At 43.5% G+C, this 27,179-nt stretch overlaps 1 protein-coding gene across 2 annotated transcripts in view; it reads right to left on the reverse strand.

Moving 5' to 3' along the window:
* Positions 1-304: 304 nt before the first annotated feature.
* The window catches only part of FBXO9 (F-box protein 9), a 57,246-nt gene continuing 30,371 nt past the window's right edge, over positions 305-27,179 (reverse strand). For both annotated transcript variants that reach the window (XM_083177337.1, XM_083177336.1), the window contains exons 6-13: positions 21,777-21,907; positions 13,774-13,888; positions 11,318-11,436; positions 10,144-10,234; positions 9,874-9,969; positions 5,631-5,724; positions 4,398-4,552; positions 305-3,897 (exon numbers count right to left, since the gene is read on the reverse strand). In XM_083177337.1, coding sequence (XP_083033463.1) covers positions 3,789-3,897; positions 4,398-4,552; positions 5,631-5,724; positions 9,874-9,969; positions 10,144-10,234; positions 11,318-11,436; positions 13,774-13,888; positions 21,777-21,907 — 910 coding nt within the window. In that variant the 3' untranslated portion in view covers positions 305-3,788. The remainder of the gene's footprint in view (positions 3,898-4,397; positions 4,553-5,630; positions 5,725-9,873; positions 9,970-10,143; positions 10,235-11,317; positions 11,437-13,773; positions 13,889-21,776; positions 21,908-27,179) is intronic.

Consider the following 27,179-nt stretch of genomic DNA (forward strand, 5'->3'; position numbering starts at 1 on the left):
ATTCTTTACCATCCACGTTGACTTTGATTAGGAAGGATCAAGTGTGCCAAGCTCAACGGTAGATGAGAGAGACACCTGGCCTGAAGCATACAAGTTTAGCAATTGGATGGTTTACCAATTTGAGGTCCAGGTGTAGACATGGAAAAAAACATGAAAAACTCACGTCAACCTTTATCATGTCAACCTGTTGCTGATGTTGACCTTCAGCTGCCAACGTATATATGGTCTCTGAGCTATACCACACCCTGTTCTTAAAATGAGAGAGACTCTAGTAATGTTTTGCATATAAAATAAATTGGAGACATGTTTTGAAGGACGTTTATTGTAGAACTGACAGATTTAGCACAATTTTAACAGACAGATGACCTGATCCTGGTTACAACACACGCCTGATGCACATGCCAGCTGAGAAGTTCTCATTATATTCAGAACAATTTACCAGGACAATCCTACAGGCTTCATGGTCATATCACCGGACCCCTCCAATCGCCATGAATTACAGGTCCATTTCCTTATTAAAAAAATCACTTAAAACGATTGACAATTACAGGTGTGCACAAATACAATCATTTTTTTTCTTGCTGAGGAGATGTACCGTAGCGGTCTATACATCGCAAAATAATTCATCAACGTTACACATCTGACATGAGCTCTTAATACATTAAGACACACACACTAGATGTATCAAATCACTATTTATAAAATCGCACTGTATTTTATATGTGCAATTCAATTTGATACTCTTATTTCATTGCAGTTTTTAATGTATTTTGGTATTTAGTTCGGGCATTGCAATGTTCTCACCAGAAAATGTTGCAAGCCTTAAGTCGTTGACACCCTCTCTCAAAGATGGGGAGGGATCCGTTTTGCTGGGCCAGTCACAGAAGTAAAGTAATTCTGGCCATCCTCTGGAGCAGGATGATGTGCCAGTAAAATGTATCCTGGGTAGAACATTGCTATTTACAGAAGTCATATGGGCCCCACAGTTTATAACAGTAATGAAAAGCTGCAAGTGCTCAATGCCAAAAGGATTCATACTATCCAAGCACATGCACATCAACAAAGTCAGCGGCTTCATTCAAGGAGACCTACTGCATACTCTAAACTGGGCCTGTTCAGTAGTACTCAAGAGGCTGGATATGTCATCAGGACCCTGCGCCAAGGAAATAAGAATATTCATTTCTAAAACATGCGCCAAAAAATAAAATAAAAACAACAACAGGCAAGTTGCATAAAGCACAAGCCTTAGAAATTAGCGCTTTCCTCCTTCATTATATAATTAGAAGGAATCTATTTCAAGTCTAGATAACAAACACAGCAGTACACAGTAAGCCATTAAACAAAATGTATAGGTTTGTGCCATCTGCTTTTTTTAAAATCATTATACAAGATGATCTTTGCCAAAAACATGTCAAAAAAGTTGTCAAATCTATCTTACAAAGAAGAGCATAACAAAGACTTTTACTTCCTTGTGTGGTCAAATATTTCCCTGTCACATTATACAATATGGTTTGTTGTGCTGAATAGAAAGGCAACGTATCCTGGTGACTTATGTGTTGTAAAAAACATGACACTGAGCAATGTTAGTTTACAGGGGAACCAGCACTGTACCCTTTGCATAGTAACAACTGGAAGGTGTGTGATCATTACACATTAATGACAACAATATATACATCAGACTAGATACGCCAAAGCAGGTGGTTCTCAAACCTGTTCTGAACAAGGCATGATTTGCGGATTACCTCATAGCCAAATCAATTCGCAGTCCAAAATTCTGATGATGTGTCACAAGAGCGCCAGATCACTTCACTCAAAAATGGGTACAAGAAGTGTTCAATAAATCACAATAAAAGTGTAAAAACCCCAACAAGCGTGTGATCTGACACCTTTAGCAAATATATAGAGGTGTGGGAAATTCATGGATAAACATCTGAGCTTTTTAAAGACAAAAATGTCCCCTGGAAGTCTACTATACTGTAACCCTGAGTGAGATGCCCAGTGATGGTTATGCTTTTGAAATATGCAAAATATTTTTTCCAAAAGGGAGATTTTATTTTATTACGATTACAAATCTACATCAGAAAATGCACTTGTCTCCATCTTGTACATTTCAAATTAATACATGCTCCTGTGTAAAGAGCCGCAATAAATGAGCAAGTTCTGAAACCAGTTGAAGTAGTCGGACACCCAAAAACACAGAAAGCAACACTAAAAGTGACAAATAATTAAAAAGAAAATCCAGAAAATCAGGTGTGTTTCCAAACCAGCCCTTGAGGACTTAAAGAAGTTAAGGTGCTCAGATCTTACTTTCCCTTTAAAAAAATAAGATTTACTTTCATCAGGAAAATAAAAAACAGAGGTTAGGAGAGGGGAGAGAAATAACAAGGGCTTTGTAGAAATTATTCCATTGCAAAATGGCTGCCTAGTTCCTGCTAGGTTACAAACCAATGTTCCTTTTGCCCGATGGTTTACAAACCTTGGAAATATTGCACACAATTTAAACAGCATAATATATATGTATATATTGCAATAGCAATAGTTAATTACCATCACCATGTTTTAAATCCCTTAAACATCTATTTAAGCTTATAAAAAATCTCTTTCTATTATATATTTTTACCTAAAGAAATTAATTTGCAGTATATGCAGAATGATATATAATGCTGACTGATTTTTGTAAATAAACATTTCTAGGTAGCAATCCAGTTCTTCCTTTGCAGTACTGTTAGTAAAACCTCACTTTTTCAGTAAGCAACTGCCCCAAAAGTATTCCAATATAACTGAGGGGTAGATGTATGAAGAAGTGAGCCAGTGAAGAAGTATGCATTAGCAACTAATCAGCTGCTACATATAAAATTATACATTTCTTTTGACAAATTGATTGGTTGTCATGGCACAATTCTCCACTCTTATCACTGCTTCATACATCTACCCCTGAATGCTTTGGTGACCTATAAGTGTATTATTTTTTTTTACTCTGGCCTTGCAAAAGGGTGAAGAGGCTTCATTTGTGACCGCATCCTACCAACGCAATGCCCAACCAACGTATTATTTTCCAGTCAAGTGCAATACTGCGTTGGGAGGATGATTACAACCAAATGAGTGTGTGCATTGTTTACCAACTGGATGCTTTCCTATAAAAAGGCCCAGGATTTTGAAAGATGGCTTAGAAATAATACTTGGTTTGTTAACCTTTGTGTTAAGTCAGTGGTTCCCAAACGGTGCAGCTAGGCTCCCTGGGGTGCCTCAGGTTGGTGGTCCAGAACCAATTCAAATTATTTATAGTCAATGAAATAGGCAAAATCAGTGTGTGTGGCTTCCAATAATTAAATATTTGGGTAAACAGAAGTGAATCCTGTTCCTCACCATATAACTGGACCTAGGGATACAATTAAATCGCAACTTATTTACCTTAATATTTTTTTCTGAAATTCTCAGTAAAAAACTTTTGGCCTAGGGGTGCCGTGAAAAAAATTCTGATACTGTAGGGTGCCATGATTCAGAAAGTTTGGGAACCACTGTTTTAAGTGATTGTGCGGAATAAAATAACATACAAAATAAATCAGCAGGGCAAACAGTATGTATTCTCAAAACATCTTGCAAAACACACGTATTTAGAGGCAAAATTTCAAGTTTAGAAAATGAAGTTTGTCCCTATATGACCCAAAAGAAAAATAGAAAGCACCCACTGTTTTCAGCAGGGGGTACACAGAAGTATATGCAGCATGCTGCAATGCTGTGTTTCAATCGGAATAAACCATGCAAGAATGAAGAGAAGACCTTCCAACTTAAAGAGGTTTCTCCGATACAGCAGTGAAACTCTTCACACGAGCAAAGAACAGCGGTGTGTACATTTTATCAATGTCAAACGCTGTGACCGCCGTCTCTCCAGTTGATCTGCAAGAAATTAATGTAGTGTGAAATCCTTCCAAATAATGTCCACTATAGACAAGAAATGCAATTGAATAGTAGTTTAAATAACTAATCAAGGTCTGTGGTGTGCCACTGAGCTGACAGTAAGGTGTACGTTTAGTAAAGCTTCTAAAAATGAAAAGAGGTGATGTTGCCCATAGCAACCAATCAGACTGTCTATCATTTCTCTAGGATGCAATAGAGAAATAACAGAGAGGATCTGATTGGTTGCTATAGGCAAAATTAACTCTTCATTTTTAGAAGGTTTAGTGTATTTACCATTGCATGGTAAAATCTGAAGATGGTTTTACTTCAAACACTATGCACTGTACTTAATTTGTTTCAATATCATACGATATCACAGTAACCATGGATTTTATGCGGATTTGGTCATTATGTTGACATTACAGATTGCGGGTATGGCCTATTATAAGCAAACCAATTTTAAACCAACATATCCCTTCATTAATTTCCCTCAAACTTACTTGTAAGTAATATGACAAGAATGATGAATCCAAACCAGTTTATTGAATTTGTGGCGCCCACTTGAGCAGAGCTGAAGCCCCACATGAAAGCTGTGGTCAGTTTCCTGCACCGGGGAGCGACGGATATAACGATACCTTTGGTACTCGGTTGACTTCTGCAAATAACATAGAACATAAAAGACTATAGAATTTGTATGTTATGAGAAAAATAGGTTACAGTCCTTCGGTAGATCTTTGTATTTCTCATTCAGATTCTATGCGGGGTATGCAATCCCCTGCCGCTATTCCCAACTGGAGAAATAACGGCGGGGCCCTATTCAATGCTGTCTTTAGCGACAGCATTGAAGAGGGATCACAGCAGAACAAGCCTGACTTTAGAAGCTGTCAGGCCGTTCTGTTGATAACGACCGTAGATTGTCATGATCCTGGCCACAGATCGACAATCCACAGCCGTTTTCGTGGCCACGCCCCCCTTCTAGCCGATCGGCAGAAGGGACATTGAATCCTGCCAGTCGATTTGCTGTCAGGCACACTGCAAATGGGGCAGGATCACTGCTGTCAGGAGGGATCGACAGCCATAATCCTCAAGCGCTTGTAAAAGTAAAAACATGATTACAGAAATCAGCAGTGGTTGGCACTCAGGAGAATGACATAAAGGAAACTGGTTAGAAAATATTTAGTAGAGGAACTTTGACCAAGTATATAGTTATGTGGTGACAAGGGAACATTGTGAGGCTTATTTTGTTATTTAGCCTCTTTCTATGTTTTCTTGCTAACCAATGGACCCTATACAGATGTACCCTTATACATCATTGCTGCCAGGTCCTGAGAGACTCTGCTAATGTTGGCAGTTTTATTGCCAAAAGTGTATCTTAGTCGTAATGCGATGCAGCAATGATGCACTGAGAAACTGTGCTGATTGATTTGCTATATAACACTTAGCAGATTTGTGTGTGTCTGTATTAGAAGTGCTAGATTGAAGCGGCTGGAGCTTTTTATTATGCCAATTTCTATTGCTCAGTATGCGGATATAAAGAGAATTAGCAGTCTCCTGGTACAGCCTAATCACAAAACATTGTGATAAAAGAAGCATCTTCAGCAAAATAAATAAGGGGGGTCAGATGCTAGCAGAGTTGCATGGTGTATTGAGCCTAGACGTATGAGGACTGATCTATATCTCAGTGCTACTTCCTTGCAAATAGACAATACATGGGAAACATGTGAGTGACATACCTCATCCTTCTTGTTGGTTATAACTGCAAAAACTTTGGTGTGGTTATCTGTATCTTGAGACAGACGAAAATGGCCAAGCAACATTGAATCAGTTCTATAGGATATAAAATACAAGCACTGGTTATGCAGATGTGTGCTACAGAGACAAGGGCTTACTTTGTGTGACAGATAGGCAGAGCTATAAAATGTAAGCTAACGTTGACAGACACAGACAACAGACAAGCTCACATCGAAAGGGAATACTTCTAAACTAAAAAGGAAAACAAAATCACATTTTGCTATAACGGTATTTAAAAAAAAAAAGCCTACCCATCAGCCATGTCATTGTTTCCCAATACTAAAATAGGTTTTTACATTTTTACTGCAGATTGCTTTAATTATAATTTTTTTTAAAGGGTTATTCAATAACTCTCAATCGCTTTTTTTCTCCATTACTGCACTTATACACATTTGACTGTTTATAATCTGGTAGGAGTAATTGATACCTTTGCATCAGCTAACTGCATAGGGTACGCTCATCAAAAGGAGCAGGACCAGCATCTTTTTGTTTTAGGTCACAACAGGAGCAGAGCTGGTCACATAAATGGGAAAGTGATACACTTCATACATTTACTGGAGCATAACAATGTGCAGGTTCATAGAACGATGATGCCTCTAGTTTTGGGGTTTTTAGATCCCCTAAATGATGCAAATGGTAAAACTTCACTTCAAAATTGTACCTACGAACAATTAGCATTATGACCTATAATAATTTAAACTCACTACAGCACCTTCTAATCTCTGGGAGGAAAAATATTCACTAGGAATAATCAGGCGCTCAACAGTGAGCTGTTTCTGCAATTTAAGCAGCCGCTTTAGTGTGAGGGTAGTCACTCCTCACTTGAAGAAACGAGAAAAGGGACTCGCACAAGGCGAGTTAAGCAGCGCTTATGACAATGAATGAGACTCAATGATATAAAAAAGTAACAAATTTTACTAAAAATGGTGTACACAGTAAAGCATTACATGTATAATATAACAATAAAGAAACACAATAATGGGAAAGGTGGGTAATAAAAGTAAATTGGAATTAACGAGATAAAAAGATGAATGTCCCCGCCTCAATGGACAAAACTTAATATAGATTAATTTTTTCCTTGTTTAGAGGGGTGGGTAAGTGCACATTACCAATGGAAGACTCTGGATCCTTTTAGAAGAAATGTGGAGCTGGAACATCCTCACAATGTATGCGGTGGGTTGATGTTTACCGCTGGAGGTGTAGAGGGTCGCTCAATGTATTCCAGTCCTCTTTTTGGGGTGTGAGAGCTGATGTGGGTAGTCTCGAACACCGGAGGTAATTCTGAGATGATGCGCCCAGATGGGAGTACCAGCAAGGATCAATTATGGCTTCCGTGCCCAGAGAGGAGCCACACTGGTGTAGATGTTGTTTACCAGCGGTATCTGGAGCACGGTGTCCGCCAGCGAGTCGTGTCCAGACAAGGAAAAGTGAAAATGTCCACAATCGGTATATTGTAGCAGCAAGGTCCAGAGGTGGGGAGAGGATGCACCAGGGTTCACCTAACGCGTTTCACTGCGTCCTGCAGCTTTATCAAAGGTGTCCACCTTTGATTATACATGTAATGCTTTACTGTGTACACCATTTTTAGTAAAATTTGTTACTTTTTTATATCATTGAGTCTCATTCATTGTCATAAGCGCTGCTTAACTCGCCTTGTGCGAGTACCTTCTAATCTCTGCAGAAAGTCAAAATGGTGAAAGGACCACACCACAAACACACAGTTTATACACAAACTGTTGAGGCAAAAAAGATAATTCATGTCGCCCACTTTCCATCTCATTGGACGGTTTACACTTGAAGGCGTTTCGCTTGAAGGAAACTATGAATAGATGGAAGTCTCGACAGGTGGAAGCAAATCCACCAGTCGAGCGGAGAGAAACCGGAATTTTTTTTAAAAATGTTAATGTTTCAGAAGAACACGGAATACCCCCTTAGCCTCATTAACCAAATCAATCATCTTATTAACTAAATCAATCATGATTCAAAGGGACAATGGGATGACCATTGTTGGAAAGTTTTCATGACACTAATCGAAGTGGACTTTTCCATAAAATTAGAACTGAAGAAATAAAATGCATTCTATGTGAATAAACAATGCAGTCCAATCATTGCCACCCATAAATCAAGAACAATCAAATCTAGTGCTCCTACAACCTTGTATCCAATTTAAATAATCTCATCTCAAGTGAAATCATAAGTGCCTTCATGCACTCAATTTATGCTCAACCCCAGGGCCAGTGCTGGAGTGTTTGGCCCTCCTGTAAACTTTAATTCAATCTCCTGTAGCCATCTCCTGATGGGGGAATTGGCTGCGGGACCCTATTCAATGCGGTCTTCCTCGACAGCATTGAACAGGGGATCTCGGCAGAACGAGCACGACTTCACAAGCAGTCAGCTTGTTCTGCCGAGAACGGGCGAGTATAAATGAGCTCCTGGCCGCAGCTCGCCGATTCCCAGCCACGCCCCCTTCTCGGCCCGTGGCAGGCAGGACATTGAAACCCCCCTGCAAATTCTCAGTTGAGCAGACAGAGAACCGGACAGGGCCAACATTGAATATCCTCCTAAAGCTGCACCCTTTCTCCCATATTTTACAAAGGGGTAGTGCACATCACACAAAAGGGGTGTGGTCACACAATAGTATCACATTTTAAATGAAGTCACACAGTACCACAATCATATTCAATTTATACCATCTGCAGTGCTTGATTCATATTATGACACAAGAATGAAAATGTATTCATTAATGCAGATGCTGTCACTTTTGTGTATAAATTCTTGCTGTAGAAGTATATTTGCACACTAGTGAATGACACTTTGCTGTTCATAAATTAGTTTATTTCTGCATAGCCATTAGCGTTTTAAGGAGGGGGGAAGTAAAGGTCTATTGTTACATTAGTGACTTGTTGACTGTGTTGCATGTTATCTTTACTGTGCCAGGCTAAGTGGATGTGATCTATATGAAAAGTTAACCAAACATTTCCAAGGACCTAACAATTTCAGTATGCATAGGTGTAAAGTAGTGACGTAAATGCACACATAAAGGATTCATGCAAAGATTGTTTTAGAAAATTAATTTCAGAGCTGTAAATAAAAGGTATTTGATATAACATCTCAGCTACAATTGGGGTTGCCCATTTCATTTAAGATGCGGTTCCAGTTTTAAATCCCTAAATAAATTCACATTTGAGATAACCAGGGTCTATTACATTTATCAAGAAAACGAGATGTGTATCTGCACAGACTCAAAACATTGTTTTTTTAATCAGTTGTATTTACTAACATAAGCACTATACCCCCCCCCCCTGTCCTCGTAGGTTTGTGGTGCTCCCAAAATTCAGTTAAAGCCAATATCTCACCATGGGGGAGGTATACAATCTCCGACAGGGGAAATAGCAGCGGGACACTATTTAATGTGGTCTTTACTGACAGCATTGAAGAGGGATCACGGCAGAACAAGGCCAACTTTAGAAGCTGCCGAGCTTGTTCTGCCGACAACGGCCGTGGATTGTCGCGATCACGGCCACAGATCATTTACGGGGACACCTGATCGGCAGGAGGGCCATTGAATCCCACCTGCCGATTTGCTGATCCGGGATTGCATACCCCCCCCCCCCCCCCACATGTGTACGGGGTTTTACTGCAGCGATTGGCATTTCATTAACATATAATTGATACATCTACAGATCAGTGCCCACATTTTGGTAAAGTTTTTTTTCTCAGTCTTTGAGAGCATAAGGGTGCCATGAACAGTTTGGAATCCACTACCATGTATTTTTTTAGAATAGATGCAAACTGTTATAAGGTTTTTCATTTCAAGGTAAAAATTATTTTAGGGAATGTTTCAGACCCAAAACTAATACAAAAATCGGTACTTATGTATTATCTGGGCTCCCATGTTAAATACACCCCATTTTTTCATACCCCTACTATCCAAATACGCATGGAGTTGATTTTATATAGTGTGGCGAGCGCAGCGAGCCACCGTGCCCGAAGCGTGGCGAGCGCAGCGAGCCCCGCGAGGGGACGCGGTCTCATAAGAAAAACGGGAGCCCAGATATTACACAAGTACCAAAAAATCTTTAAAAAATATATGCTTTATATATTCTTTAAGGTATACTTTATAATTTTGTTACAAACTCAAAATATTCAAGCAGCATAAAAGGGATATAGAATATAAAGACATACCTTGCATGTTTTGTCCTTAGACGAGGAACAATTGTATGGGGCTCTTCTGGTGTGGTGAGCATCATAAGTTGGCCATCAGGAAAAAATCTCATATACCTATGGTAAATATTTTACAAAAGATTGGTTTGGAAGAAAGGTTAAACATTTAAAAAAATAAACAAATACACATTTAGTGCCATTAAATATGCTAATAAATTTAGTCATTTTAAAATCACCATCATAACGTACTGAGATTATTGTTGAAGGTATAAAAATAAACAGAAAGTATACCTAAAATATTCCACTTGGTGCCAGGCCCGATAAAAACCATCCAGAGACTGCTCTCCCTGGCGTATATATGTGGTCTTACTAATGTACACCCCTGGAAGAAAATCACAGCATTCATGTATTTACATATACCTGGGAAAGCGAGAGAGCTGATAGAATTTTATTGAATAAATACATATAAAGGGGATATTCCATTAGGTGTGCAGTCCCATTAACACCACTATTTGTTCATTCTTTTTGTTGCTTTTACATAAAGTACACTTTTTACAGTGCTGGCTTTCTCAACAGAGCTACAGAAAACATATCTACCAGTATGTGTTGCACAATGTACCACTTGTTTTAAAAATGTATATTTGCATGTAGAAGCTACTGAAGGACTGCTAAGCTTGGCTGTTGTAATTGAGCTAACAGGAAAGTGGTTGGAATGTGTTAGCGGAGTACTGCGACACAGTTGTGTGCAACATTAACTGCCACAAATGTTTCCTGTTGTCCAACTGTAACAGCAACAAAAGTACACACTAGAGAACTAAAATGCCAACAGTCTTGTAACAGGAAAACAAATAGATTTTCATGGGGCATACACATCGGGCGATTACAGCCCCATTTCTAAGCAATCTGATTACATTGCTTAGAAATGAAGCAAGGATTGCTCCATGTGTATGACCCCAGCGACGGCGATGAAAGGTCCCGTCTGACTAGATTTATGCTGCATGCAGTATAAATCTAGTCATCATCCGTGTTCTCTCTATTGAGAACACGGGCAGTGACAGATCACTCAGCACACATCCCTGGTGCAGCACTGTGTGCTGAGCAATCTGAACTATGCTAGATCGCTCAGAACAAAGCTTCCGTCGCCCTGTGTGCACGGGGAATTAGAAATACTATGCAATGAAACTTGAACAGTTTAAACTAATATCAAGAAGCAAAATAAACCCTGGTTTAATCCCATGTCTTGGGGATATCCACTGAAAACACAGATTTTCAGTGGGTACCCACAAATATTTATTTGTGTGTACAGTATGAGTAATGATAAAATATATGATAAGGCCAATTGAGCAATAATACAGAAAATTAAATATCAAAGGTAAATCTACCCTAAATCAGAGAATGTTTTTATTGAGAGTGTAGACGTGCATTATACTAGCGTTACCAAGCCCAAACCTAAAACAAGATATACCATCAAATCGGACACGTGGCCTCTCCAGAAACATCTGCCTCCATGTGACGTAAGGTACGAGTTTCACACAGTTCCTGCCCCACACTTTCAGGCATGCCAAGCGCCAAATCTCTGGATCCCTGAAACATTAAGGAGAAAAAATGGATTTGTCTGCTGACAAATGTCTTGTTATGACTTATGGTATAAAAAAGGAGGCTACGGTTTACAGGTGGACACAATGCTGAGGTTTATGGATCAGAGCAATGTTGTTTAGACTGGGCCAGATGCACTAAGCTTAAAAAATTATAAAATGGAGAGTGATAAACAGCCAGTCAATCAGCTCCTACATGCCATGTCACAGAAAAATGTAAGGAAGGAGCTGATTGGTTGATTGTTTATCACTCTCCAGTTTATCACTTTTTAAGCTTAGTGCATCTGGCCCTGTCACATGTGCACTGCACAAGCGTAGTGATGGATTAGTGACAGCAGATGCAGCAAGGATTTATTCACAAGGTGAGTGACCATGAGAAAGAGTTTCCGGATGGTAGTGGGGGTGGCTTGTCAAATGTGCATGTGCCTCAGCCAGCGACTAACTTCATTGGCAGTTGTACTGGCCCCAACTTATTAAAAGATGCTGATGGTGTGTGTCTAAATCCCTGCAGCTTCGGCATTAGCATCTTTTCAGACGTGCTGCATAGTTAACTGAGGTAACGACCTTCACAATGAATGCCATCAATGCCAGTTTCTAAAAGCTACATAAAAATGTACCTTTTACATCTCATGGTTTTATTAAGTATATAGTTATATCCTTTAAACCATTCCCACGCAGATAATATTAAACAAGATGAGGTCTCAGCAGGCCTTCATACTGTATGTGGATTGCACCAATCTTTGCCTTATGGAGCCCATAGACGCTCCGTTTTTGCCGGCTCTGTTCTGTACTATGCGATACGCACTCCCGCGCATCACATAGTACTGTAGAAAAAAGTATGTGCTGCACATACTTTTTGTACTAGGTACACATCTTATCGGATCGCAGTGCGTGTGCAAGGCATGCAATCCGATACGATGTGTACTTTAAAAGTACAAAACGGACCGTGGATGGGGGGGCTTTACAGATAATTCTGCAGTGCTTTCTGGACTGTACGTACATTGAGACCAATCTCTGGACATTCCCTGTATTATCCAAGGCCATAGCTTCTACCTGGTTATGTTTATGAAAATGGTCTACATCCCAAAAATGTATTGGATATATACTGGTGTGTGTGTGCGCGAGTGATCCCGAATCAGCCCCTTAGTGATCTTGACCCTCTCTCCTCTCCTTTTCTAGATGTCCCATAATCTCTCAAGCAATATTTTATTTGATTGGTGCCACTGCTACGGAGTCATCAATAACCCCTCCTAGTATTGTTCTATTTAACCTCTATTGTCATTCAACTCCTTCACCTAATTCCCCAATAAAATGTACTTTAGGCTCCTCTAACTCATTTTCTAAGCATTCAAAGGCTGCTCCCCTGCTCTGCAACTCTTCAAGCTAACTATCAACATGCAAGCCTACCATCCTTCCTCAATCATTGAACACTCCATCCTCTTGGTTCTCACCTAGCACATTTTTATTTCTAGTGTGATCCCACTCATTCAGTAACTCCGACACATTTACTTAATTATAATGGGGCGGCTGCAGAGTTGCATGCAATTTCGTTTTTCCCAGATCTAGCTTTATTTTGTACTGGGCATGCTCCATATCTCAGCGTAAATAACTACAGTACATACTCTAGAGTCCCATTTCCACTAGCAGCTAAACAGACTGTACTGGGTAGTAATGGAGGGATTACACAGTGATAGACTGGTGTATCATCTAGATGGAATTGTGGGCTAAGTACAAGAGCCGTTGCAATTCAGGCAGACGTCTTGCTCCAAGGATATGGAGAGGGGTCATGCAGTCACATAGATGTGTACAACTCAGCATATAGTTGAATATCTGCACTTAGTGACCGATTCAGCTTGGTAAGTAAAGCAAAAAAAGGACAATACTGGGAAAAACCATGCTGCACTGCAGGTGTGGCAGATGTAACATGCGCAGAGAGTTAGATTGGGGTGGGTTATATGTTTCAGTGCAGGGTACATTCTGGCTGCTTTACAGATGAGCGATCAGGTCTGAATCAGGCCCTAAGGTCTTGTCATGGCAAATACAGACATTGCAATTCATCTGACCACTCTTCATGATGTTCTGCTGTATATGCAAATTCCCATGATAAATACTGAGGTAGCAGACTTTGTGAAAATTAATTGAGTGTCATTCTCAACACTTTTGGCCATGGCTGTAGCTGTAACTACCAATCAATTCCTACGATTTCCAGTTTTAGGTCATCTGTTGTTATTGTTTAGCTCTAATATATTAATGTTTGATAGTCACTTTGTTCACCCTTTATTTACATAGATAAATGCCCCAATGCTCTTATTCTTGTGTGGGGTACCTGGCACAGATATAAAAGCCCTTGCAGACCAACGACAGTTGCTCTAATGCTCGCAGGTCCAGCTCACTGGAAACCACCCAGCGGAAAATATACATCAGCACCTCCATAGGCAGCACTAAGGCACACAGAAACAAAGACAAGAAACAGGTCATAATGCAGTAATTCATTAGAGCGTGATCAGTGTTCTCTTCTAGACCAGGCATGTCCAATGTTGGCCCTCCAGATGTTGTGAAACTACACATCCCAGCATTCTTTGCAATAGTTTTAGCATTCTCTAATAGCAAAACTGTGGCAAAGCATGCTGGGATGTGTAGTTTCACAACATCTGGAGGGTTAACGTTGGACATGCCTGTTCTAGACGAACACAGATGCAAAAGCTGAATCTTAATAAACAATTTTAGAAAGATAAATAAATCAGCAGCCCCAGGCCTCTGAGACCAGGTTGCTCTTATAAAATAGTAGGGGTATCTATGAGGGGCCCCCCATTTTCAAATAACCAGCACTAAGCAGATCGATCCATTGATAAAGGGCTACCCTCCCGAAACGTTGACTCACACCATTTGTGTCAGTTGAATTATTTGTACCCACTGCCGCCGTACAGTTTAAAAATCTTGTGAGTGCCCTCTGCTGTATTGTTTGTATACCTCCCTTTGGGATTGAGGGGCACCCAAGTCGTTGCAGACACTGACTGAGTGCCAGGACCATTTCGTACACACACACACACACACACACACACATATATATAATTATTTTGTTAACACACACAAAAATAAATATTACGCTACTGCTTCACCTGGAACTCCATGGCAACTGAGAGTTGCTGTCCATAAGAATACATTTGGATGCACTAATGGTCAGAGTGTGGGACCCAGGGGATGAGGAAGCTTCCTAGGAATATTTTTCCCAATTCACTAGGGATTGGATCCCTAGGCTGACCAGTTTGGGACTAGCTGATGCTATAGCAGGGAGACCTCAAATTGTTTGTCCCTGCTATAGTGTCATTTTTTTTTAAATCGTGAATTTTTATTGAGTTTTTCAGTAAATAAAGTACACTACATTACAATAAAACAAAAAAAGAAAGAAAAGAAGAAAAAACAAATCAGTTTCAAGTGTGCGTATACATCATTACTATCATGTCAGTACAGCATATCATACATAGTGATAATTGGTAGCATCATCAAATACAGATAATATGATCCGTGGGAACATTATCATATCAATCTTTGGTGAGACAAGCAGTGGAATAAGCCCATGTTACATTGAGTAAACCCTGTTATAGGGATTATGACAGGCTATGTGTTAGATTCTTGGATATATAACGGTGAAGACGTCCAGGGGTGCCAGACCTTTTCAAATTTATTTGGGCATTTACGCTTCTTATACATAAATTTTTCATGTGAAATAGTAGTGTTAGCAAGCGCTATCCACATGTGTATAGAGGGTGCATTAGGACTCATCCATGCCCTCGCAATACACACCCGGGCAAGCATGAAGAGATTGTTCAGGTAAATCCTCTGAAATTTGGGGAAAGTCTCCTCCATTCCTAACTCAAAGATGCACAGGCGGGGGTCTAGGGCAGGTATTTGTACCTCTGTACTTCTGATCTTATCAAGTACCTGACTCCAGTAAATCTGCAATTGTGGACAGCTCCAGAGAAGGTGCCAAAAATCCGCCCCCTCCTCCCCACATTTGGGACACTCACAACCTGCAGTACCCCCAATTTGGAACAGCCTATGTGGAGTCCAGTAGACCCGGTGCAAAATATACATTTGGATCTGCTGGAATCTGGCATATGCCGTGGCTCGTCTAGGTGACCCGCACATATGGGACCAATCTTCATCATCCAAGGGTCCCAGATCCGCCTCCCATCTACCCCGCAGTGCATCTAGCTGGCCAACCCCGGCAAACGTGAGGAGGGTGGAGTATAGAGCAGAGACCCGTCTCTTGTCCGGGAGCTCACGGACCAGTGCATGAATCGGACTGTCAGTCAGATTAGGGGCAGTACCCCTCCACTGCGTGTTCAACGCATGCCGTAATTGTAGGTACTTATAGAAAAAATTTCTCGGGATACCATACGCGTCCTGTATCTGTTCAAAGGAGTATATTACACCCTCCCGATAGAGGTGCCCAATCTCAGTGACCCCATATGATACCCACTCCCTGCCTGCTCCCAATTTGCAGAGTTCAGGAAAATCTTGGTTACGCCATATGGGCGATCTAGAGTCTATGGCTTGGTCACCCCTCACCACCCCCGCCGCCAACCAGACCCTACGTGCCTGCTGCAGGAGAGGGGGGAGGGCCGCCAAAGGTGTTCGAGCCAGTAAAAACTGCAAGGGTGAGAAAGTCTTCCCCGCCGTAGCCAATAGTGCAATAGGTAAGTAGCCATAGTCAGCCGGCACCATCCACTCCACCAACTGAGCAAGCTGAGCGGCTAGGTAGTACAGTCTCAGATCAGGCAGCGCCAGCCCCCCATCCCACCGTGACCTGCACAGAGTTTTAACTGCAATACGGGCTCGTCTCCCACCCCAGACAAAGGTAGCGATACAGCTCATAATAAGCTTAAATTTAGAGGCAGGGATATATACCGGGGAGTTCTGCAGAATATACAGGAATTTGGGCTGAACGATCATTTTGATCAGGTTCACCCTGCCGGTGACCGACAGGGGGAGCGACTGCCAGGTCCGAGTTCGCTGTCTCAGTGCATCTATCTGAGGCAACAAGTTTAGGGTCATAAATTCCGCTGGGGAGTGGGAGACCTGGATGCCCAAGTACTTAAATTGAGTGCACCAACGAAGCGGGTAGTCATAGGTGGAGGGCCTCGCAACATTGGGGAGCAACGGGAACACCACGGATTTATCCCAGTTAATGCCCACCCCAGAGAAGCGGGCAAATTCTGACATTAAAGTAAGGAGAAAGGGGAGTGTGGATGTCATGTTGGCTAAGTAAAGTATCATGTCGTCGGCATATAACCCAATCTTCTCCTCCCTACCCTCAATCAGGAGGCCACCCACCCGAGGGGAAGCTCTAATGTGGCATGCCAGTGGTTCCACCGCGAGGGCGAAAAGCAAAGGGGACAGGGGGCACCCTTGTCTAGTACCCCTACCCAGGGCAAATGAATCTGTGGTATAACCATTGATCCTAAGTCGGGCTGCCGGTTTAGAGTATAACAATTTAATCCAGGCTAGAAAATTTGGCCCTATCCCAAACTTTGTCAACACCGCCCACAGATAGCCCCACTCCACCGAGTCAAAGGCACGGGCTGCATCTAGGGAGACAATCACCGCATCCTCCAATCCCTCCCCGGCCCACTGCAAATAAGTGAACAGGCGACGCAGGCTAAGAGCCGTCGACCTCCCTGGCATGAAGCCGGTTTGGTCAGCATGTACAAGCTCCAGCACGACCGCATTCAGGCGTGTGGCCAAAAGCTTAGCCAGCACCTTGATATCTGTGGACAACAGAGAGATAGGCCGGTAGGAATCCGGAAACAGCGGGTCCTTCCCAGGTTTAGGAATTAAAACTATCAGAGCCTCCGACATGGACGGGGGAAGGGAACCCTGCTGCAGAAGACAGTTAAAAAGCAGGAGTAATTTCGGGGCAAAGTAACCTAAGTGAGTTTTGTACAGTTCAATCGGAAGTCCATCCACCCCAGGGGCCTTGGAGTTAGGGAATGATTTGATGGCTATTTCCACCTCCTCCAGGGTAATGGGGGCCTCCAACAGACTCCTTGAGTCCTCACCCAGCCTAGGGACAATTATCTGACCCAGAAAGTCACCCAGCTCCTCTACCGTGTAGTCGGCCCCAGTCTGATACACAGAACGGTAATGATCATGAAAGACCGCAGCAACTGGAAGAGTGCCCTCGTGCAGAGTACCGTCACTATGTTTAATACTATGTATAACCGTGGGGGGGAGGTCCTCTCTAGCCAAATAGGCCAGGAATTTACCCGCGCGGTCCCCCTGGGTATAAAAGTCATGTGATCGAAACAGTAGCCGTCTCTTAGTTTTGTCAAGCAAAGCTTCAGTCCACTTTTTGTGTACAATCTGCCACTCCACCCGGTCCGTCTCCCCACCCGAGCTCAGGTACCTCCGTTCAAGCTCAACACACCGCCTCTCCAGCTCAGCCTCTGTTTTACGCGTAAAGATTTTTAGCTGCGCCACTCGGGAGATCAAGGAGCCCCGCAACACTGCCTTAAACGTATCCCAGACTAGGGGGCTATTGTCCTCTATAGGGTTGTTTGCAAAGAACTCCTCCCAAAGCGTTAACAGCTCACAGGCGGCCCCCATCTGCGACAGCCAGAATGGATTAAATCTCCAGAATCTAGCTCCCTGGGGGGAGTCAAGCTCCACCCCTAGGTACACCGGGGAGTGGTCAGAGACCCCTCGCGGTAGGTAGTCAACAGCCGTCACAGATGGTACCAGACGCCTGGACGTCAAGGCCATATCAATGCGCGAAAAGACTCCATGGGAGCCGGAAAAGCAGGAAAAGGACCGGGCAGATGGAAACCGGAGCCTCCAGACATCCACCAGGCCCAGCTCAGACATCAAGCGGGCAAACGCAGTGGGCCCGCTCCTTCCCACATCTCCAGCCGGACGCCATCTGTCCAGGGATTCATCCATCACTGCATTGAAATCACCCACACAAATAATTGGGGAGAGAGGAAAGTCCTGGGCAAAAATACAGGCCTTGTGCAATATAGAGGGCTGATAAGGGGGGGGTATATAGATGCCCAATAGAACGAAGGGCTGGTCGTGTAGGGTACCTGCCAAAAAAACATAACATCCCGCTGGATCTACCTGCACCTTTTGACATTTAAAACCCGCATTTTTATGAATAAGGATTGAAACCCCTCTCGAGTTCGGGTGGAAGCACGAGTGAAATACCCATCCCACCCAAGGCTTCTTAAGGGCAAGCACCCGGCTACCCGTCAGGTGGGTCTCAAATAAGCAGGCAATATCGGGGGAATACGATTTAACCTGGTTCAGCACCAATGTACGCTTTATCCTGTCATTGAGCCCCCTTACATTCCAGCCAACAATCTTCACCATAAAACATTAGAGAGGTCACTGGAAGCAGACATTTCACTGTAAAACACTTGCCCACATACTGTCCCCGGATCACAAATAGCAAAGTTACACACACTTGAAGAATCATAAAACAAAAAACAAAAAAAAAAAAAAAAAAAAAAAACACAGTACCATAAAACAAACAAGAGCAATAACCCCCCCCCCCCCCCCCCCACCCGGCATACCAACCCCAACATAGGTACACTTAATCCCTAACCGTTAACCAGCTATACCTCCTCTATGGAGTCAGCACTCCTAACTTATAAGCCCTTAAGGGGCAACCCTTATTATAACCTAAAGAACATGTAGCTCCTGACCCATACATTAGTATCTTTAGAGAGGGGCCAAATAAAATTAGCAAATTATGTTTAAATTCAATACCACTTAGCGCAAAGTATCATGTACCCTGCAAGGAAAGGGGAGGAAAATTGTTAGAGTCCTGTGCAGTCTCAGGGAGGAAGGTCCCTCGGAGCCGGCTGTAGGTCTGCCCATGTCGAAGCAGCTTGCGGATTATCAAAGAAATGGGTTCGGTTACCATCAACCACCCGGAGCCGTGCCGGATACATCATGGAATATTTAATCTGAAGAGATCTCAGTCTCTGCTTCACATTGGTATATTGGGATCTGGCTTTCTGAACCTCCAGTGAGAAGTCCTGAAAGGCGGCCACTCTACCCCCCTCACACTCCAACGGGCCCTTGAGCCTGGCCAGTCTCAGGACCGCATCACGATCCTTATAGTGAAGGAATTTTGCAATAAAAGTGCGGGGAGGCGCCCCTGGGGGGAGAGGGCGGGTGGGGATTCTATGCGCCCTTTCAACTGCAAACTGTGGGGTGAATTCCTCTCTTCCGAATAGGGAGATCAGCCATCTCTCTAGAAACCCCTCTGGATCAGTGCCCTCTGCCTTCTCCGGGAGGCCCACAAAACGGACGTTATTTCTCCTGAGCCTCCCCTCCATATCCGTCAACTTCTGCTGACATGTTGTCATACGTGATTCCAGGGCAGAAACACGGTCAGGTATGGGGGCGCACGCATCCTCTAATGTTGAGACCCGGTGTTCGACCTCTCCAACCCGATCCCGCAGTTTCTGCATGTCCTGCCGGATAAAGGATATGTCAATCTTCACCTCCCCCACCCTGTCAGCCAGGCGTTTTTCAGAATCCGTAATGGCCTGCAGGAGTTGTGCAAGTGTAACCTCAGGAGATTCCTCCATCTCAGAGATCGGGGAGGGGGGCTGCTGCTGATCAGGAGCCGGAGGGGGGATAGGGGCAGGGGGTGGTGGCACAGGATCACGCTCAGTTCTAGCAAATTTAGCCAACCTCGCCGCAGCAGCAGGCCCGGACTTACGGCCCATAAAGCAAGATATCAAGACCCGCGTAGGGAGCAGACACAGTCCTTGTAGTATATCACAGGCACACAAATAGGGGGGGAGAGTACTCACAGATCAGTAGTCCACAGGGCTTATCGTCTAAATCTTTTTAGATGAGGGCACTCCGATTAGAGAACAGTCCTTCCAGGATTTGTTCAGCAAAGGCCCGAGAGATCAAAAGGGGGGGGATGGCAGGAGGAGCTGGGTAATGAGGAGGGGGGCACAGGGAGCAGCCATCCAGTTTTCAGCTGTGTTATCAAGGCCTTTCACATAGGCGAGCTCCGTGTCCCTCAAGCGCTGCAGCCCCAAGGGCCCTCCGTCCCCACTCTCTGTCTGTGCAGATCTGGGCAGGCACAGGCAGGGTCAGCGGCTGTTCCCTAAAGTGGCGTCGCTAGTCCTGCGCAGCACTGTCAGCAACAGCTCCAAGGGTGGCCCCACGCGCTGTCGCAGGGTCCCCCAGCCTCCGCGCCCGGCACCAAGTCAGAACGAAGGCTCCCCGGCTGCTCTGCCGTCCAGTTCCCTCCCTCACTCACCAGCGCCGGAGACGCGATGTTGCTGCCACCTCCAATATGGCGCCGGCGGGTCCGCGGCCTCGGTGCCTCGGGATCCGTCCCCTGGGGTCGCCCGCAGTCCGGAGACAGCCGCCGCTTCTTCTGCAGGCCGTCGCAATCACAGCCCCACCTCGGGCGGCGGAGTCCCCCGCCTCTCAGCTCCAGCAGCGCCCGCAGTCCGGAACAGGTCGCGTCTCCAAGATGGCGCCGGCCAACACAGGGCGCACGAGGGGAGCAGGGATGATGCTGCTGCTCACCCTCTTCACAGCACAGAATTTTCCCGGCAGCTGGCGCAGGTACAGGGTACTTTCTCCTATCCACAGGAGTAGTTATTAGGGTCCCCTCTCTTATTCAGGATGCTGGTCGGATGCTGTAGGGTCAGGAGCTCAGTAAGAGCACGTCTTACACCATGTCCCGCTAGGCCACGCCCCCGCTATAGTGTAATTTGCCTCAGCCAAGTGCTACTTATTGCAAAATAGTGGGGATCTAATACTATTTTGCAATACCACCCTAGATTTAGAGTCCCAAGGCTGGTTAATGATTTGGACCCTTTTTGACAATATTCATAAAACAAAGCCTGTACAGATCATAACAATCTGTGCAGTGCTTACACTCCACCACAGAATGACAGCAGGTTGCTGTTAAATCTGCTGCAAAATAGTTAAAGGACACCCCACCCAAATCTAACTCTCACTCTATAATGGACAAAACCATATGCACTGCAGGTGGGGCTGATGTAACATGTGCAGAGAGAGTTAAATGTGGGTGGGGGTGTACTTCAAACTAATATCTATATTGCAGTGTAAGAATAAATAAAGCAGACAGTATTTACCCTGCACAGAGACAGAAATAACACCAAAATCTAACACTGTCTGCACATGTTACATCAGCCCCACCTGCACTGCATATGGTTTTGTCCATTATAGAGTGATTGTGCCTTTCCGAGTGGATCAGAATAACCCCCTATAGCCTGTAACTTAAGATAAGACAATGGAACAGGGAATATGAGAGCAAAAACACACCAGAAATATGAGTCTGGCTGGCATCATACTCTGACTGGCACAATTTAAGTGAGGACTCTTGAAACGTCAGCTGCTGCTGGAAGTAGGAGAATAAATCTGCCATCTTGCCGTCGTCATTGGCATCTTCCATACTGCAGGAAAGAAATAAAATAAAGGTTACAGGTTTTATGAGCAAAACACATTCTACCCCAGTCTTCAGTTATACAATGTTACCCTGGTGACAGGATAATATGCATAAGACCCGAGGGGTGAACACTTATTAAAGCCGTTTCACAGATAAAGCTATACAAGACGTAGTGTTGCATGCAGCAAAAATGCATTGGTTTTCATTTATTTTAAAGCTTTAGAAAAATGAGGGAATGTGATTGGGGAGGGGATCTCCACACTACCAGAGACACATGCAGGAGCAGCACCATTTGAAAGAAAAGGTTGCTCTTAATCAGTTATTGCATGTGACCACCAGCCAATTTCACCACACAATATAAAAACTATTATATTGGCAAGAATGAATTGTGTGTTGATGGGTGGAAGATTTATATATAGATAGATAAAAACTAGTTTCATGGAGATTATAGTTGGTAAAAGAATTTTGTGCAGCACCCTATTGAGGGGGTGTGTCCACCCAACGGGCGTATCTAGTTCCATATATGGATAGATTGTGAAAAGAGATTGTGAACGTGGCACCTAGAAGCGTGGCTGTGTACTGCTGCGTCTGAGAGGAATCTTTTAAAATGACTTATATCCAAATGTAGATGAGCCCCAAAGCAGTTAGTAAGAGCTACTATATTTGCTAAAGTGCTGGGAAATGGTGCTGATGATTCAATGTAAATGTATCTATCTATAATTCCTTTTTTCCCAAAAAATGTAACAGTTTAATGTGGATTAGCTGAAATGAGGGAGATTGCTAGCCTAATGACATGAGGGGTTGAGGCCTCTGGTATATGTGTGTCGACATTTAGGGGCAACACCGCCCCGTCATCAGGATACAAAGTCATCCTGATGACGGGGTGTTTCCCCTAAACGTCAATATAACTATGTCTCCGAGTGCCACTTCCTTGCCACACACACATTATATTTATGTATATCTACTGTATATTATATTTTAGTGTTCATTCTAGAGCCCACCACCTTTGAAAACCCATGCAGTTCCTCTTCCCTGCCTGGTGTGCCACTGTCTGCTGTAGTGCTTCTGGTACTTGTGGAGTATCACGGCTCCCACGATGTGCATCGCATAGTAAAAAAATCGCATTGCATGCGTTTTTTAACAGAAAAGCATCCAAATGCATTGAAATTAGTATCAAACATGTTCAATGGCCCCCAAATGTCATTTTTGAGCTGTACCACCACCACTATCAACGCGAACCCGAAGCGTGGCGAGCGCTGCAAGCCCGCCAGGGGCGGCGGTACGCGTCCTACGACCTTTTCATACCCCCACTATGAATAGAAAGCGTGGCGAGCGCAGCGAGCCACAGAGCCCGAATCGTGGCGAGCCCCGCGAGGGGACACGGATACCTTCACAGGTATACGCGTCCCCTCGCAGGCTTCACAGGTGTCCGCGTCCGCTCGCCACACTTTCTATTCTCAACTCCACGCCGACGTGGATAGTAAGGGTATGAAAAGGTCGTAGGACGCGAACCGCCGCCCCTGGCGGGCTCGCAGCGCTCGCCACGCTTCGGGTTCGCGTTGATAGTGGGGGTGGTACAGCTCAAAAATGACATTTGGGGGCCATTGAACATGTTTGATACTAATTGCAATGCATTTGGATGCTTTTCTGTTAAAAAACGCATGCGATCGCATGCGATTTTGTAAAAAATGATTAAAAACTGCAAAAATCGCATGCCACTATATATGGCATGCGATGAGAGCCGTGATACTCCACAAGTACCGTGCTTCTAGCACAGTGTGGTCTGTATATCAACACTGATATGCAAACCAGACCTGTGCTGGAAACACCACAGCAGACAGCGACACCCCAGGAAGGGAAGAGGAACTGCATGGGTTTTCAAAGTTGGAGGGTGCTAGAATGAACACTATCAATCGATCGATATCTCTATCTAGATGTGTGAAGAAACAAAAGAGAAGCGCACACATGAGAAAATAAAATCAGTCTATCCGGCTCTGCTCCCGGTCCACATGCGGCTGTGCTGCGTGACTTGATTCCTTCTCCGTGGTTGCCTGGCTGATCGTATGCATGTATTGGTGACATCACACTGTTATCCCCTAACCTCTGTGTATGTGAGGTTTTTACTATTAGTTAGGTGCTGTGATTTTATTTGCTCATGTGTGCGCTTCTCCTATTTTGTGTCTTCACATTGAGAACTGTGCGCAATTTGGTCAATATGTATATATATATATATATATATATATATATATATATATATATATATATATATATATATATATATATATATATATATATATATATATATATATATATATATATAGCGCAGAATGCCAAGCACTTCCTCCGTTAAAATTGCTGTATGGGTGCCCGCACCGGGGGGTATTAGATAGTTGATCGAGATGTGCAGCACTCCAGTCAGAATCATTCGAAAATCAGCTTTATTTAGAGACAACGTTTCAATATCCAGTCGATATTGTCATCAGGTTAAAATACATCGTATGACAAACACTTTAAATACACAGTGAAATCAGTGTCAGCTGGAGTGTGCAGGAGACTCGCGCCAAACGTGTCCAAAGACAACGTCAGCGTCTGCCTCCGACACACCCCCACCGGCAAAATACGCATTACATCACCAGAAGCCATAGAAACAACAATAACAAAATAGAAAAGCCGTTCGGAATAAAACAAATACCCGTTCAGCCATAAGGAAATAAATATAGACATAGAAGTGTAAAAAATCATGTAGAACAAGAAGGCAATCGGTAAAAGCGCTTGTGGTAAACAACATGCACCGATTGACAATAGTCGACACTATGTCGACAAAACTCTAATTACATGCAATAAAAATAAAAAATACATATATATATATATACAAAAACAAGATCAAAAAAGCAATATAACAAAGCACCAGGAGAAAACATCTAGGGGGAATAAGTCAAGCAATAAGAAGTATGACACCATATCGCAGCATATCCTGTAAGTCCCATATGGTGGGTCAACCAATTAACACAGAGATAGACAAAATTACATCAAAAGCGAGGAAATGCCGGACTGCTCGTTGAGCCCATTCGGAGTCAGGGTCCCCAATCGTACAATCCAGCGTGCCTCGCACTGAAGCAACATTAGTTTTCTGTTACCACCTCTAATATGCACAGGGATATGGTCTATCATGCGATATCTGATGGTGGTCACACCATGTCTCGCCATCACAAAGTGCCGCGCAACCGGCTGATCGCTCACACCGGTTGCTATGGCTCCCTTGATGGCCGATCTATGGGCGGCCATCCTGTCTTTAAAAGGTCTCTCAGTCTTACCAATGTAAGACAGCCCACACGGGCAGATAATCTGATAGACAGTGTAACACGAGTTGCACGAAAGAGTGTGTCTAATGGATAGACTCTTCCCTGTGCGTGGGTGGTTAAACATAGCACCTGGTAACATAAATTTGCAGGATGTACAAGTACATCTCACGCAGCCCAATTTCCTACCCACCGGCTGGTTGGTAAGCGGTGCAGCATTGGATTTCACTAGGAAATTACCCAAATTTCTAGATCGTTTGAAACTAGGCAATAATTTAGTATTGCCAAGTCCTAGGTCCACATCAGATTGAATGATAGGCCAATGGTTGCGGGCAATTCTAACAATCTCAGGGCTAAGTTGTGTGTATGTGGTAACCCACGGTAAAACTTCAGGTTTTAAATCAGAAGAGTTATTGGATGAAAGCAGACTAGTGCGATCTAAACCAATAACTTTAGCTTTGATGGTCAGTAATTCGGATAATGGATATCCACGGTCAATGAACCGTTCGATCATGAGGTCCATTTGATGATTAGCCATCAACGGATCAGAAACAATCCGTTTGATGCGTAGCAGTTGTGAATAAGGTAAACTTCTTACCATCGCTCTCGGATGGCAGCTGGAAAATTCTAATAAATTATTGCGGTCAGTTTCCTTTTTATAGAGGTCAGTGTAAATATTACCATCCTTGAGAGTAATGCTCACATCCAAAAAACTGATGCAAGACTGGTTATAGGTAAACGTAAATTTAATAGAATCCGCACCGGCATTGTGCTGGGTCAGAAAATTACAAAAAATATCAGGTGGCCCCTTCCAAAACACCAGCAAATCGTCTATATAGCGATTATAATAGACGATGTTGCTGGCGATGGCGGGATTGTCAAAAAATAAAGTTTGCTCATACTCAAACATAAAAATATTGGCGTACGAGGGAGCGACCGCCGCCCCCATCGCAACACCAATCTTTTGTAAAAAGAATTTATTATTGTAAAGAAAAAATTTTTTTTCTAAAACCAGTTGCATCAGTTCTAGGATGAGGGAGATGTCTGGACCTTTATAAAGTACATTATTGGTAAGAAAATGTCTAAGCGCCGCCAACCCCAAAGCATGGGGGATGGAGGTGTACAGCGCAGAAACATCGATGGCAAACATCGTGACCTCACCATCGATATGTCCTAAGTCAATGAGTTTTTTCAGTAGTGTATTGGTATCCAACAGATACCTCGGGTGCCCCCGTATACACGGCTGAAAAAGACAATCCAAATATACAGAGACATGCTGCAAAAGGGAACCCCGTGCAGCCACAATGGGTCTGCCGGGGGGATCAATAAGCTGCTTATGTACCTTAGGGAGGCAATAAAACAAGGGCACAATGGGGAAACTAGGAATCAAAGCATTCATTAAGTCAATGGAAATAGCATCTTGAGAAACAGCTTCAGAGAGTAACTCACGTAATTCTTTGGCAAAAATAACAGTGGGATCACCAGGCAACGAAACATAAGTCCCTGAATCGTCCAAGTGGGTCATCACTTGTAGGTGGTATTTGTCCATATCCTGGACCACCAGGGCGCCCCCTTTGTCGGCCCCCCGGAAAACCAAGGAGTTGTTGGAGGCTAGATTTTTCACAATGTCCCGTTCAGTTTTATTCAGATTGTTAAACTGCGTCCTGGGGGATTTAGACACTGTTTGAACCTCAGAGTTCAGCATGCGGTTGAATGTCCGTATGGACGCATTAAAGGATTGTGGATCATAGGTAGATCTTGGTTGTAACCTCTGCAGTGGTGTAGGTAAGGGTTCTTTAGTGGGTAACACAGATTTAGCCAAAGATGGTTTGGAGAAGTGTTCTTTGAGACGCAATTGTCTCGCCAATCTGTGACTTTCAATGTCCCATTCAATATTATTGAAATCTGCAGAGGGGATAAACGACAAGCCTTTGGACAACACTTTGGTTTCTGCTGATGATAGTTCGTATGTAGATAGAT

Source organism: Crinia signifera, chromosome 3, assembly GCF_055691185.1.
Source record: "Crinia signifera chromosome 3, ASM5569118v1, whole genome shotgun sequence".
Lineage (NCBI taxonomy): Eukaryota > Metazoa > Chordata > Amphibia > Anura > Myobatrachidae > Crinia > Crinia signifera.